An 11845-nucleotide genomic window follows, 5' to 3' on the forward strand; every position below is an offset into this window, starting at 1 on the left:
ATAAAAATTAAAATATTTCACTGAAGAGTTTAACGGAAAATCAATTATATGCAATATTCGAAGAGACAAAAAAGAAATTTGGCTTCGCCCGGACTCGAACCGGAGACCTTCAGTGTGTTAGACTGACGTGATAACCAACTACACCACGAAACCTTATTGCTCATTTGTTCTCATATTTGATTTATTATATATATCCTTGTTTAGCTGATATATTCCTATACTAACTATCTAAAGAGGACATTAATTTTTTCTTCTAATTTTACCATTATATGATATTAATATTAACGTTTGTTATTTGTTTTTTAAATTTCAACACACTTTAATTTTTTTTTATTTCAACAATTCAAAATAAATGTATTGATGTTCGTCACATTCAATCAAGTGAAAACTCATCAAATCTCTTCACAAAGGCACTTCCTACGACAATATTCAGAAAGCACATATATAATATTAAGATGCGCAATCTACGAAATTTGTGAAGAATTGTTCATGTCAACATCAGGGGGAGTTTACGTGACTGTACTCTTTTTCCCTTGCTATGGTTTTTATCCCAATGGGTTTTTCCTAGTAAGGTTTTTAACGAGGCAGTATAAAAACACGTAATGAAGGCAATCATTATGATCATCATCACAAGGGGGAGTGTTGAAAAATATATTTAAAATGTGTGTATTGAATATTTGAATGTTGAAAATAAGAGTTGTAAATATTGAAAATTAGTGTGTGATGATGTAGGTAATGATGTATTTTATTTTTGGATTATTTGTAAAAATTTCTTATAAATAGATATCTCATTTGTGAAGAAAATCACAATTGAGTAGAGAAAAAAATATTATAAAATGTGTAATTTGATAAATTTTGAGAGTTTAAGATTTTTATTTTTTATCATAAATTTTTACTTTTTCACAATATTTTACAATATTTTTCAGGTGACAAAATTCGAAAGAACAAAAAAAAAATACCCTACTCCATTAATTAGTAATTTATTTAAAATAAGTTAACCAAATCAGGAAAGCCGAGAAGTTTCCGAACAGAGCTGGCAAGGCAAGGCAAGGCGAAGCGAAGCGGAAGTTTAACGTAACTCATCGATGATGGCATCAATGGCGGGCACGATTCTCCTGCCGATTCAAGGAATCGATTCCATTTCCGTCTTTCCTCCGTCGTCTTCTCGCGTGCCAAATCACTTGTCAAATCATTTTGCCCGCAGTACCGCTACATCTTGCAGAACCATATCGAGAAATGAGAGGCCGACCAAGTTTCGGGTCGTGTGCTCCGCTTCGTTCGGATCGAGGTTGGAGGAATCAGTGAGGAAGACAATTGGAGAAAACCCAGTTGTGGTTTACTCCAAGACTTGGTGCTCGTAAGTGCATGCTCAATCTGGCTCGAATTTCTTTTAAGAGTATGTTTCTTTTCTGCAAGATGTGAAGTGTGCTTTTTTTTTCTTGAATTTGTTGTGGAAGGTACTCTTCGGAGGTGAAGTCTTTGTTTAAGAGACTAGGTGTTGATCCTCTTGTTGTTGAATTGGACAAATTAGGTATATTTTGCTCTCTCTTTTTGATCACGGCATGCGATTTTGATTATTGATGAAATTTTACTTTCTTGTTCATGAAAACTCCGTGTTCTTGTTTGACATTTTTGAGAAATGGATAAAGACTAAGAATTTGTTTATCTGGTGGAGTTAAAGCATGCACTTAGATCGATATAGTTTACTTTGTGTTGTTTTTCTGAAACAATGATTACTGATGCTAATAATTTTTCCTGGGGATATCTGAATCTATAATTTCAACTATTCAAGAATTGTTATATCTGAGATTCTTGAACATGTTTAAGCCTCGGGCCCTTGTAGAGAGGCATCAATCTCATTGAAGTTTTTTAGTCCAAACCTCATCATCATTATTAGGTTAATTTCGATAACTTTGAAGAATTAATCTTGCCAAGCAGGGGATTGATACGGACATGTTTGTTTTCATATTCATGCTACTGACGCCTTTTTCACTGTATGCATGTCTGGGATGAATCATTCCAGGCGTTCAATAACTTGCTATTTTTAGAAAAAAATATGTTTCGCTAGAAAAAATTCCACTTTTGGTTGAGCTTGTGTAGATTAACTGGTTATCAATTTGGATATTCATTTCAACAGCTTTAAAGTAGCTACTAATGAGGATTTTAGGTGGTTCTGCTCTTTGTATGATTTCCTTGTATACTTAACCATATGCCTTGGTCTTGTAATATGTCAAGATTTTAAATTTTTCCATTTTTTCAGGTCCTCAAGGACCACAACTACAGAAAACTTTAGAAAGGCTTACCGGACAACACACTGTTCCCAATGTATTTATAGGTAAGAAGCATTAGAAAAGCACATACTGGACCAAAATTCTGTTGTTTTCTTCACCACAAATGAATTTGTGCGCATAGGTCATAAGTTTTGTTCTTTATGTAAACTAAAGTTGATTTTCTTGACAGGGGGAAAGCATATTGGCGGTTGTACAGGTACTACTCCTAGCTGCTGGATCATCCTCCTATTGATGGATATTTTGGCTAAACATTTTAGTTTCATTTCTTAGAAAAATCGAATGTGAAATTTCAAAAATGTTGATAGATCAGCAATATTTTAGTAAACGCCTTGTTTCTTGTTGCAGATACTGTCAAGCTACACCGTAAAGGTGAACTCAAGCCTTTGCTATCGAAAATCTATGCCACGAAATCAGAGAGCTAGTTCGGAGCGTAATATTTGGTGAAGGAAGCCTTTTACCTCTTCTTTAAGTGAATAAACTTCTGCCCTTTATTTACCGACTATTTTATTTACTCTTTTTAAATGTTCCTGTTTTTCTAAGATAAAAAAATGACAAATCATGCATCCGGTGTAACTTTCATATTTTATGGGATTTAATAAATATAATAAATAAACGGAACACTCCTTGTGATTACATTCTGAAAAAATATAACTTTCCTTTCAAGAATACTGAAAACATAAGAACATAAACACTGCTTAAAAGAAGATTAGAACATTTAAAGCATAAAAGTTGGAGCTGAAAATATGGGAGAGTGGCACAAAAATAAAATTAATGACAGGCAGACGAAAAGGTGTTTTCTCCATATATTAATTTCCGCCCCTTTATATTCATCTCATCATAAGAATTATATATCCTTCATAAAATTAAGAAGATCGTCTGTATGGAATCTCTTCATTTTGTTGAATACTGTGGCAAAACCATTGAAACCACAGTGACGAACAAGGCCTCAGTAGCCGAAAATTGGCTGCTAAATAGGATGAGGTCTTTGGAGCAAAATGGTGGACTCGAAAACAGAGTTTCTGGCATAGGGTGCAAGTGTTTCCCTCCCCTTAACCCCGCCGACTCTTCAATATTCACCAAGAAAATAGCGACACTGCAACTGTGCATGGACACCAAATGCCTGGTACTCCAACTCCCACACATGGATTATATTCCTGCTCAGTGCTTCCTCCGGAACTTGCTCGCCAATTCTGGTGTAATTACCTTTGTTGGAGTTGAGGTGCAGAAGATGTGGCAAAAGATAATGAGTGAATATGGAATCGAGTACTTGAGATGCGAGTGTAAAGTGGTTGATGTGCATTTTCTGGCCAAGGCATGGTTCCCGATGAGCTATAGAAGAAGGCCTACCCTGAAAGCTCTGGCATATGGGGTTGCGGGACTGTCCATGAGGAAGAGCACAGTAGGTAAATGTTATCGTTATGGTGCCGATTGGGGAGCGAAGATTCTGGACGAGGAGCTGGTTCAACAGGCTTGCGTTGACGCCTATGCATTGTATGAGATTGCTCTCACTCTGTTGAAAGATCCATAAACATATGGTTGATCTGCTGAAACAACTATATGGTGATATTGTACGTGTTAAAGCAAAAATAATGTAGTGACTTTTAAGTTTCAAGAATATGAATTGTTTATGTACAAGATAATTGGTGCATATGTATCGATCGATTTTATTCGTCAAACTATGATATCTATATATATATGTATAAAAGTCATGATAAATTTGTTGTTATATTCTAATAAATAATAAAATGTAAATATCTATAAAACTATTATATGTTTTTTTTAAAAATATTTTAAACACAGCAATGTATGTAATGAATTTTCTCTTCTTTCTTCTTAATGTAAAGTCAGAATCTGAGATTCTGAACGCATGAAGAAGATCAACCATCGGCAAGAAGATATTAAACCAAACATAAACCATGTCAGTGTCTGTTCAAATTCGACATAGGAAGACATTTAATATTTTGTTGCAAAAAGCAAAGCAAAGCATGTGTCTATCTATTTAACTCGAGTAGTTATCAGGCTGGCTATTGAACCGTGCATGAATGGGGGACTCAAGTCTACAAATGGGGACAGGATCATCGTCAAATTACCAAATTCAATACATTTTTAAGCCTACCTATAACTAATATTCCCTTTAGTCTCAAATTTTAAACCAATAAAACTCCCTCAATGTAATAAAAAAATAATAATACTTGGATAGATCAAGGCGAAGTTTGGATTTGTAAAGAAACAAATGGTAAGCTTTGATTTTTTAATAAAGAAAAATGTATCGTACATTTAGAATAAACAATTTTCTTCCAAATAGAAGGAAAATAGATAATTTTTTTCCTCTATTTTCTACAAAACTACCTTTTTATTTTGGATACTAATAATAATATCCTAACAAAAGAACGTGAAAATGTTATTGGACGGCCCATTTACAATGTATCGCCAAGCCCAAAAACCGAGTAGTTAACCTTGACTGAAACGAACGGGAGCACAGAGGCCACCATACTACTGCTCTACCCTACTGTCTCTGTGTTCTCGACTGTATGTGTTCCGCCCCCATTCATTTGCTTCTGTATACTTGTTTTTTTCCAGTAGATTTTTGCATGTTGATGTTCACCGAATCTTTCACTCACTTCCAATTCTTGCTTTGACAGTTCAAGTGAATTATTTGCAGGCGAAGGCGACGCCGAGCTGTTCCCGGTACCATGTTTTCCATTTGTTCTTCTCATCTGTTTAGCTTTGAATCCTTTCTGGGTTTTTCTGTTGTCCTTTAATTTTATATGTTTTTTGATCTTGTTTTCCCTTTCAATTTTAGTCGATCTTTTGACGGGCTTAAGCTGTTTTTATGCATCTACTTGCATTTTAGTTCGAATGTTTGATTTAATTAAGATACGTTTTGTTTTTGTTTACTCATTTGAATGAATTACATTTTTAGACCTCGGAAAATTGTATTGCCTACTTCCTCAGACGAAAGAGGATGGCTCAGTTACATGGTATTTCTTCGTTGTCTTCTACTAATCTGCTATTCCAAGGTCCTAAAAAAGGTATTTTACAGTGTAAAAAATCTTTTTTTTTGGTTGAGAATAAGAATAACATTGTGCTTTATTCCTGCATGGTTTTAAATGTGATTTTAAGTAATTTCTTACAATGGGAATTTAGGTCGCCTGTATGATATTTTTTATTGTCCAATAAAGTTGGCTTCTGAATTAGAGGTATTTTTACTTTGTCTTTCAAATGCACCATTTTTATTATAATGATAAAAGGGATGGCGTTCTTGAGGATTTTTCATGTCCCTTTTCTCAATGCTAGGTAGGAGTAAAATCCAGCGAGTTTAATGGTCATGCCGTTGTCCAGGCCAGATCTAACTCTGGTTTCACATGTAGCAATCGTGGTACGAGCTTCATTGTTCTATACCACGTGGTTCCATCATTTGCTTGTCTTGTTTATTTTTTGATTATGATCATGTAACTACAACATTAATGGAGTTTAATTTTTCGAAGTGTAATTGAAATTTCACAAAATGTGGTGGCTTCGAGGCTGCCGTTTACTTTCCCTTTTTCCTACCATGTTATATCCTAGACTATGCATGCCTGTCAAGACAAAAAATTGGCTCAAAGGGCGCTCTTTTTTTATGTGGTTACATGGAAATGCTATCAATTTCTCCCAATCACACAAATTTTAGTAATGGCTCAGCTCAGCATTTCAACACTTGTAAGTTTATAGCACTTGTGACCCTGACCCCTAATGAATTTGTTTGATGCAGCTATACGAGCAGTTTCGACTAGTGACAAAGAGACAGTGGTTTATGGTGGTGTGGATGGAAAAATTCTACGTAAAAAGTTGAACAAAGTCGTCCTGGCATATAGTGGTGGTCTAGATACCTCGGTAATTGTACCTTGGCTTAGGTATTTCATTAGCTTCATCTTTTGAACTTAAATAAATTTTACACTTGGTTAACATGAGGCAGCTCTTTATCTAATTTCTTATCCTTCAAATACAAAGCATGCATGTTTGTTACTTTCCAGTTATCTTTGAGAATGGACATTTTTTTTATTTCCATGATACAATTTATCCTAAATCTAATGGAACATTCTGTTGCTTTGTGTATAAAATGTTTATGTTCAATGAAACTTGGAGTTATACATTACGATTTTGAGAACTAAGGCCTTGAGATGTTGCATAAATATACTCAGATGTATAAACTGCAAGTCTGTTCTTCCATTTTGAAACTAAAGTTACTTCAATAAAGATTTACTCTTTACTTCAGGAAGTCAGACACCAATTTGTTTACTGCAAGGGTTGGGTCCAACTTTTATGGAACTTTTTCTTGTTGAACAATATTATTCTTGATTGTTAATCTTAAACTTCGCACACCTGTGTATGCATACCTCAATCCGAAAGATGTCTAAATTTGCAAACATTGGAAGTCGAGAATGAATAGATGAAGGGAAAGTTTAACACATTTGTTTCTTAGTGTATTTACGTTTCTTTTTCTGCTTGGGCGATGCAGGAAAAATTATGGCTGCGAAGTTGTTTGCTTCACTGCAGATGTTGGCCAAGTATGTGAATTCAATCTGCACGGTTTCATCAATTCATAAAAATCTGATATTTATATGAGTTACAGTTGAAGCTTGAAATACAATGAGAGTCATGACTGAAGTTAATTATTTTGTTGACAGAGAAAATAAATGTAAGAATAATAAGGGTAGGAATAGTTTGCCCTTTTCTCTTGTTTATTGTCTTGTTTCTGATCAAAATATTCAAATTTAGGGCGTCCAAGAATTAGAAGGTCTGGAACAAAAGGCCAAGGCTAGTGGAGCTTGTCAACTAGTGGTGAAGGATCTGAAAGAGGAATTTGTGAGAGATTTTATTTTTCCTTGCTTGCGAGCTGGTGCTATCTATGAGAGAAAGTACTTGCTCGGGACTTCAATGGCCCGACCTGTTATTGCTAAGGTACCTTATGAAAATATATATGAGGAAATTCGGGCTTTTATTTCCTGTTTTCCAGATAATAGTACACTCCTTGGTTTTTGTTTCTTTTATTAAAAAATGAATTCATCTTTTTTAGTTATTGGAATTGGATGAAGTCTTATCCTTAAGTGTATCATTTATGTACTCGTTTCCTGTTTGCATACTTATTAACTGGATGAAAAGGGATCAACATTCGATATTTTTACATTGTTTTGTTAATGCTTCCTCTTAGATACCCCATCTTCGCGAAAAAAATTTCTTTGGGATTTGTCTTTAGTTGTGTTGCTTTGTTCTCTTAGTGTACATATCAATGCATTCAAAACGCAGGCCATGGTTGATGTGGCCAAAGAAGTTGGAGCTGATGCTGTTTCTCATGGATGTACAGGGAAAGGAAATGACCAGGCATGTTATAGGATTTCTGTCGATACATTTTGATTCTTATGGAAGCTTTTCTTTTCCACTTGGTTTTCTCTTCTTCGTTACAGGTCCGGTTTGAGCTGACTTTCTTTGCTCTGAATCATGAACTAACTGTTGTTGCTCCTTGGAGGGAATGGGAAATTAAGGGAAGAGAAGATGCAATTGAATATGCTGTAAAGCATAATGTGCCTGTTCCAGTAACAAAGAAATCCATCTACAGCAGAGATAGGAACCTGTGGCACCTCAGCCATGAGGTGAGTGTTAATTTTATATTTTGATTTTATGTGAGGAAATTTCATTACATTTTCTATATTCACACCCTTCAGATATTTTTTATGGCACCAGATTCAAGGCAGCATATTAATATGTTATGAGCTTAGGGATATTTATGCTTAGAAGAGTTGTTTTATTTGCATTATCAATCAGTTGGTTGACAGGTAGAGTCACTGAATTCATATCATGCCTATTGACGACTGTGATCTTGTACTGTGTACATGCTCCTTACCTTTGGTACTCATTGTCCAAATGTTGACATCCATTTTGGTATATTAATGTTTAAGGGGGATATCTTGGAAGACCCTGCAAATGGAGCCTATGGAGGACATGTACATGATGACTGTCGATCCAAAAGCGGCCCCGGATCAACCTGAGTTAGTTGCCTTAACTTCATCTATTTTATTTTGTAATAATTTATCCCCTGCCATCAAACCTTTTTAACATTACATTGCATATGTTTGCACTATGGTTAATTATTGGTTACTTCTATTCCTCACAGTCCCAATACTTGCAGGTATGTGAATATTGGTATGGTTGAGGGTCTCCCTGTTTCGATAAATGGAAAGAAACTGTCTCCTGCATCTCTTCTCTCGGAGCTAAATGAAATTGGTGGGAAGCATGGGATTGGCCGTGTAGATATGGTTGAAAATCGTCTTGTGGGAATGAAGAGCCGTGGGGTGTACGAAACTCCTGGTGGAACAATCCTCTTCACAGCTGCAAGAGAACTTGAGTCTCTGACACTTGATCGTGAAACCATGCAGACGAAGGATTTTCTTGCCTTGAAGTATGCCGAGTTAGTATATGCTGGCAGATGGTTTGATCCACTTCGCGAGTCAATTGATGCTTTCATGACAGAAATCACAAAAGGTAGCAGTGGATCAGTTACTCTCAAGCTTTACAAAGGATCTGTGAGTGTAACTGGTAGGGAAAGTCCCAACAGTCTCTACAGACAAGATATCTCCTCATTCGAGAGTGGAGAAATCTACAATCAAGCTGATGCTACTGGCTTCATACGGCTCTATGGTTTGCCGATGAGGGTTCGTGCTATGCTTGACAAGAGCCTCTAATATATATTGACCAGGCCAATCTGCCTGTCTCTGCTTTTCCAAGCTGAGGGTTGTGAGTGCAATGTGCTGATTCTGTGTTAAGTTGATGCCGTGTTCCTTTTCGAGAATTGACGATTTATGTGATAAAAACTTTGAAGTTCCGGCCAGACTATGAAATTCCACCTGCATGCCATCAATGTTCCCATAGTGGAGTTTTTGGCTCATAAAACAGCAAGATTAAAATAGGATCATGCTAGTTTACCTTGTCATAATGCTTAAGAATTCTCTCATCTCATCTTCTGCGTTGCTGTCATCGATTCTTTTTCCGCGCAGTTCAAAAAGCTCAGGTTTTACCATTACATTTTTTATATACCCGAAACTGATTTGGAAACAGAAGGCCTATAAAAACATATGAAACTTCAAAACAGCAAGCAATGCAACTTAAAAATCTATCCTGCTACCGAAGATTCATACGACTCTATGCTATATCCCATATAAACTATTCAAATCAACAGTTCCAAAAGGTGAACAATTGTCCAGCACGAAACAACAATTAATAATGTATCAGTTATAATATGCAACTATTAAATGTTTGATCCAGGAAATTTTGTTGCTCGGGAAAAGGGATATCCTCATAGCTTGCAGATTTTGTGCCAAACATTTAGGACATCGATTTTCTAAAAAAAAAATCTTTTCTTTTAATGCTTCTTTATATTTTAAATTTATAGAAATATAATATAAATCAATTTTATTTTAATCATTATTATACTTGATATATAAAAATATGAGGTGCTGCCGGTCACCGTGGCCGCATACAGATCATCCAAAATAAGAGCCACAACTCGAGATAGATTAACAGGCGGTGTCTCCGCAATTGAAACAACTACCGTCAACTGCTCAGCCGTTTCTCGGTGGCTCAAACAGCCATGGCCGCCGCGTTGCGGCTATCCACTCTTATCACTGCACGTCCCATTTGCAATCACGGTAACCAGTGCCTCGGATTTTCTGGCCAATTCACGGCAAATGTGTTCAGCCCAGCCGTTGCCTCTGTTTACTTCACACCATGCCGTAGAAGTCGAGTCATCTGCTCTGCATCCAACGGACCCTCGTCTTCAGAGATTAGGTTCCTTCTTATTCCAACTCCGATGGCAGTTTGCTTCAACTATCTGAATTAAACATAAGTATTTAGTGGGCATGTTTCTTGTTATTTGCGGACTTTTATCTTTACAGTTAAAAATGGATGGACAAAACCTCAGGAATAAGATGTTTCGTGATATATTCTGTCAGCAGTTATATGAATGGGTTAATAAAGTGTTTAATGCCAAGTAGCTGCTAGCAATGCTAGTTGTGTTTGCTTTAAACCATAAAATAGCGAGCACGCATCTAACTTTTGTTTTTCGCAAGTAGAAATATTATGCCACAAATATTGCAACTATCTGTTTATTATTTTGTGTGACTCGCATGAACCTGTCCAAATTCTTCGATGGCATGTGTTCAGGCTTTGTCTAACAAGTGAAGCCTCCTTGTAATCTTGAGTTTATTTCATATCCAGTTCCACAGCTAAAATACGTAGTGAGGTTCTTTCTCCTTTCCGCACTCTTCGAATGTTCTTTTATCTTGCTTTTGTGGCAAGTGGTTCTCTTGGAGGATTTATAGCCATCACTCAACTCATTGGTGCCTTAGCTAATTCATCCAGAGCAGCTGAGGTTCCTGAGATCCTCAAGGGTATTGCAATAGATTTTGGTGCTGTATCTATTTTTGGATTTCTTTATTACCAGGAGAATAATGCCAAAAATGCTCAGTTAGCTAGACTTTCGAGGGAGGAGAATCTCTCAAATCTTAAGCTTCGGATAGATGAGAAGAAAACTCTTCCGCTCAGCGCATTTCGGGGAATAGCTCGTCTTGTCATCTTAGCTGGCCCTGCATCTTTCATTGAAGAGTCCTTCAAACTTAGTGAACCTTTCACCGAGTCTCTTCTTGAGAGAGGAGTGCTCGTTGTCCCTTGTGCTTCTGATGGAACTTTGCTTAACTTTCAGTTTCAAGAAACGGAAGAAACAAAGGAAATCACCGCCAAAAGAAGAAGGCTATGGCAGCTGTCTCCTGTTCTTGCCACTGAATGGGCAACGTAAGTTATCTATCTATGGTAAAGTGAATGACTAATTTCTTTTCTCCGTATTTATCCCCTCTCACCACTGATTCCCAATTTTCGATTATGATCATACATTTCATGAGAAAAAGAAAAAAATTGAAATTACTGTAACGCTTCTTATTTTGTATCTTGTTTACTACAGGTGGTTAGATGAGCAAAAGAAACTTGCCAATATCTCCCCTGAATCTCCAGTGTTAGTAATCTTATGTTTTCTCAAAAATATCTCGTTTGTAGGGACACACTATCTTATTTAAATTTATGAGAAAATAACTTGATTCTTGTTACATGATATCATTCTTTCATGGCATGAGACGGGCTCAGGAAGATTTCTGAATAAAACAATTCATAATTTCTCTTCACTCCTTCCGTTATACATAGTATTGGTGATAATATTTAAGATGGGTTCTTGTTCTTATGTGAAGGTATTTGTCTCTCCGAATGGATGGTCGAGTTCGAGGCAGTGGAGTCGGTTATCCACCGTGGAATGCTTTCGTTTTGCAATTACCACCAGTGAAAGGGATGTGGACCGGTCTTCTCGATGGCATGGATGGAAGAGTTTTGTGAGCAGTAAATTTACTCTTTCCTGGTGTCTCATGTATGTATGAATTTTGAAACTTCTCTAAAGCTATCCTTCTGTTACACCTTTATACATCTGAATCTTTTTCTTTTCATTCATGTTACCATCATTAATTCACAAGCTACTCATA

General features: G+C 36.3%; 3 protein-coding genes, 1 non-coding gene and 1 pseudogene across 4 annotated transcripts; 4 read left to right on the forward strand and 1 right to left on the reverse strand.

The window, feature by feature from the left end:
• Window positions 1–79: 79 nt before the first annotated feature.
• Window positions 80–153, reverse strand: TRNAV-AAC (transfer RNA valine (anticodon AAC)). The gene has a single exon. It is a non-coding gene; the product is annotated as a tRNA-Val (tRNA).
• An 843-nt stretch (window positions 154–996) lies between these two features.
• On the forward strand, window positions 997–2920 carry LOC140804007 (monothiol glutaredoxin-S10). The gene is made up of 5 exons (XM_073159862.1): window positions 997–1357; window positions 1458–1531; window positions 2261–2335; window positions 2461–2487; window positions 2637–2920. Exons 1-5 carry the CDS (start codon window positions 1086–1088, stop codon window positions 2711–2713), a joined length of 525 nt encoding a protein of 174 aa, XP_073015963.1. The 5' UTR covers window positions 997–1085; the 3' UTR covers window positions 2714–2920.
• A 251-nt stretch (window positions 2921–3171) lies between these two features.
• LOC140803638 (uncharacterized) lies at window positions 3172–3819 on the forward strand. The gene has a single exon (XM_073159542.1). The coding sequence runs from the start codon at window positions 3172–3174 to the stop codon at window positions 3817–3819; it is 648 nt and encodes a 215-aa protein (XP_073015643.1).
• Window positions 3820–4776: 957 nt separating this feature from the next.
• On the forward strand, window positions 4777–9351 carry LOC140804008 (argininosuccinate synthase, chloroplastic-like; annotated as a pseudogene).
• Window positions 9352–9769: 418 nt separating this feature from the next.
• On the forward strand, window positions 9770–11809 carry LOC140804010 (protein LOW PSII ACCUMULATION 1, chloroplastic). Its single transcript, XM_073159863.1, has 4 exons — window positions 9770–10112; window positions 10542–11114; window positions 11281–11331; window positions 11561–11809. The coding sequence occupies exons 1-4, from the start codon at window positions 9916–9918 to the stop codon at window positions 11700–11702; spliced, it is 963 nt and encodes a 320-aa protein (XP_073015964.1). The 5' UTR covers window positions 9770–9915; the 3' UTR covers window positions 11703–11809.
• Window positions 11810–11845: the final 36 nt, after the last annotated feature.

This window comes from Primulina eburnea, chromosome 10 (assembly GCF_022965805.1).
Source record: "Primulina eburnea isolate SZY01 chromosome 10, ASM2296580v1, whole genome shotgun sequence".
NCBI lineage: Eukaryota > Viridiplantae > Streptophyta > Magnoliopsida > Lamiales > Gesneriaceae > Primulina > Primulina eburnea.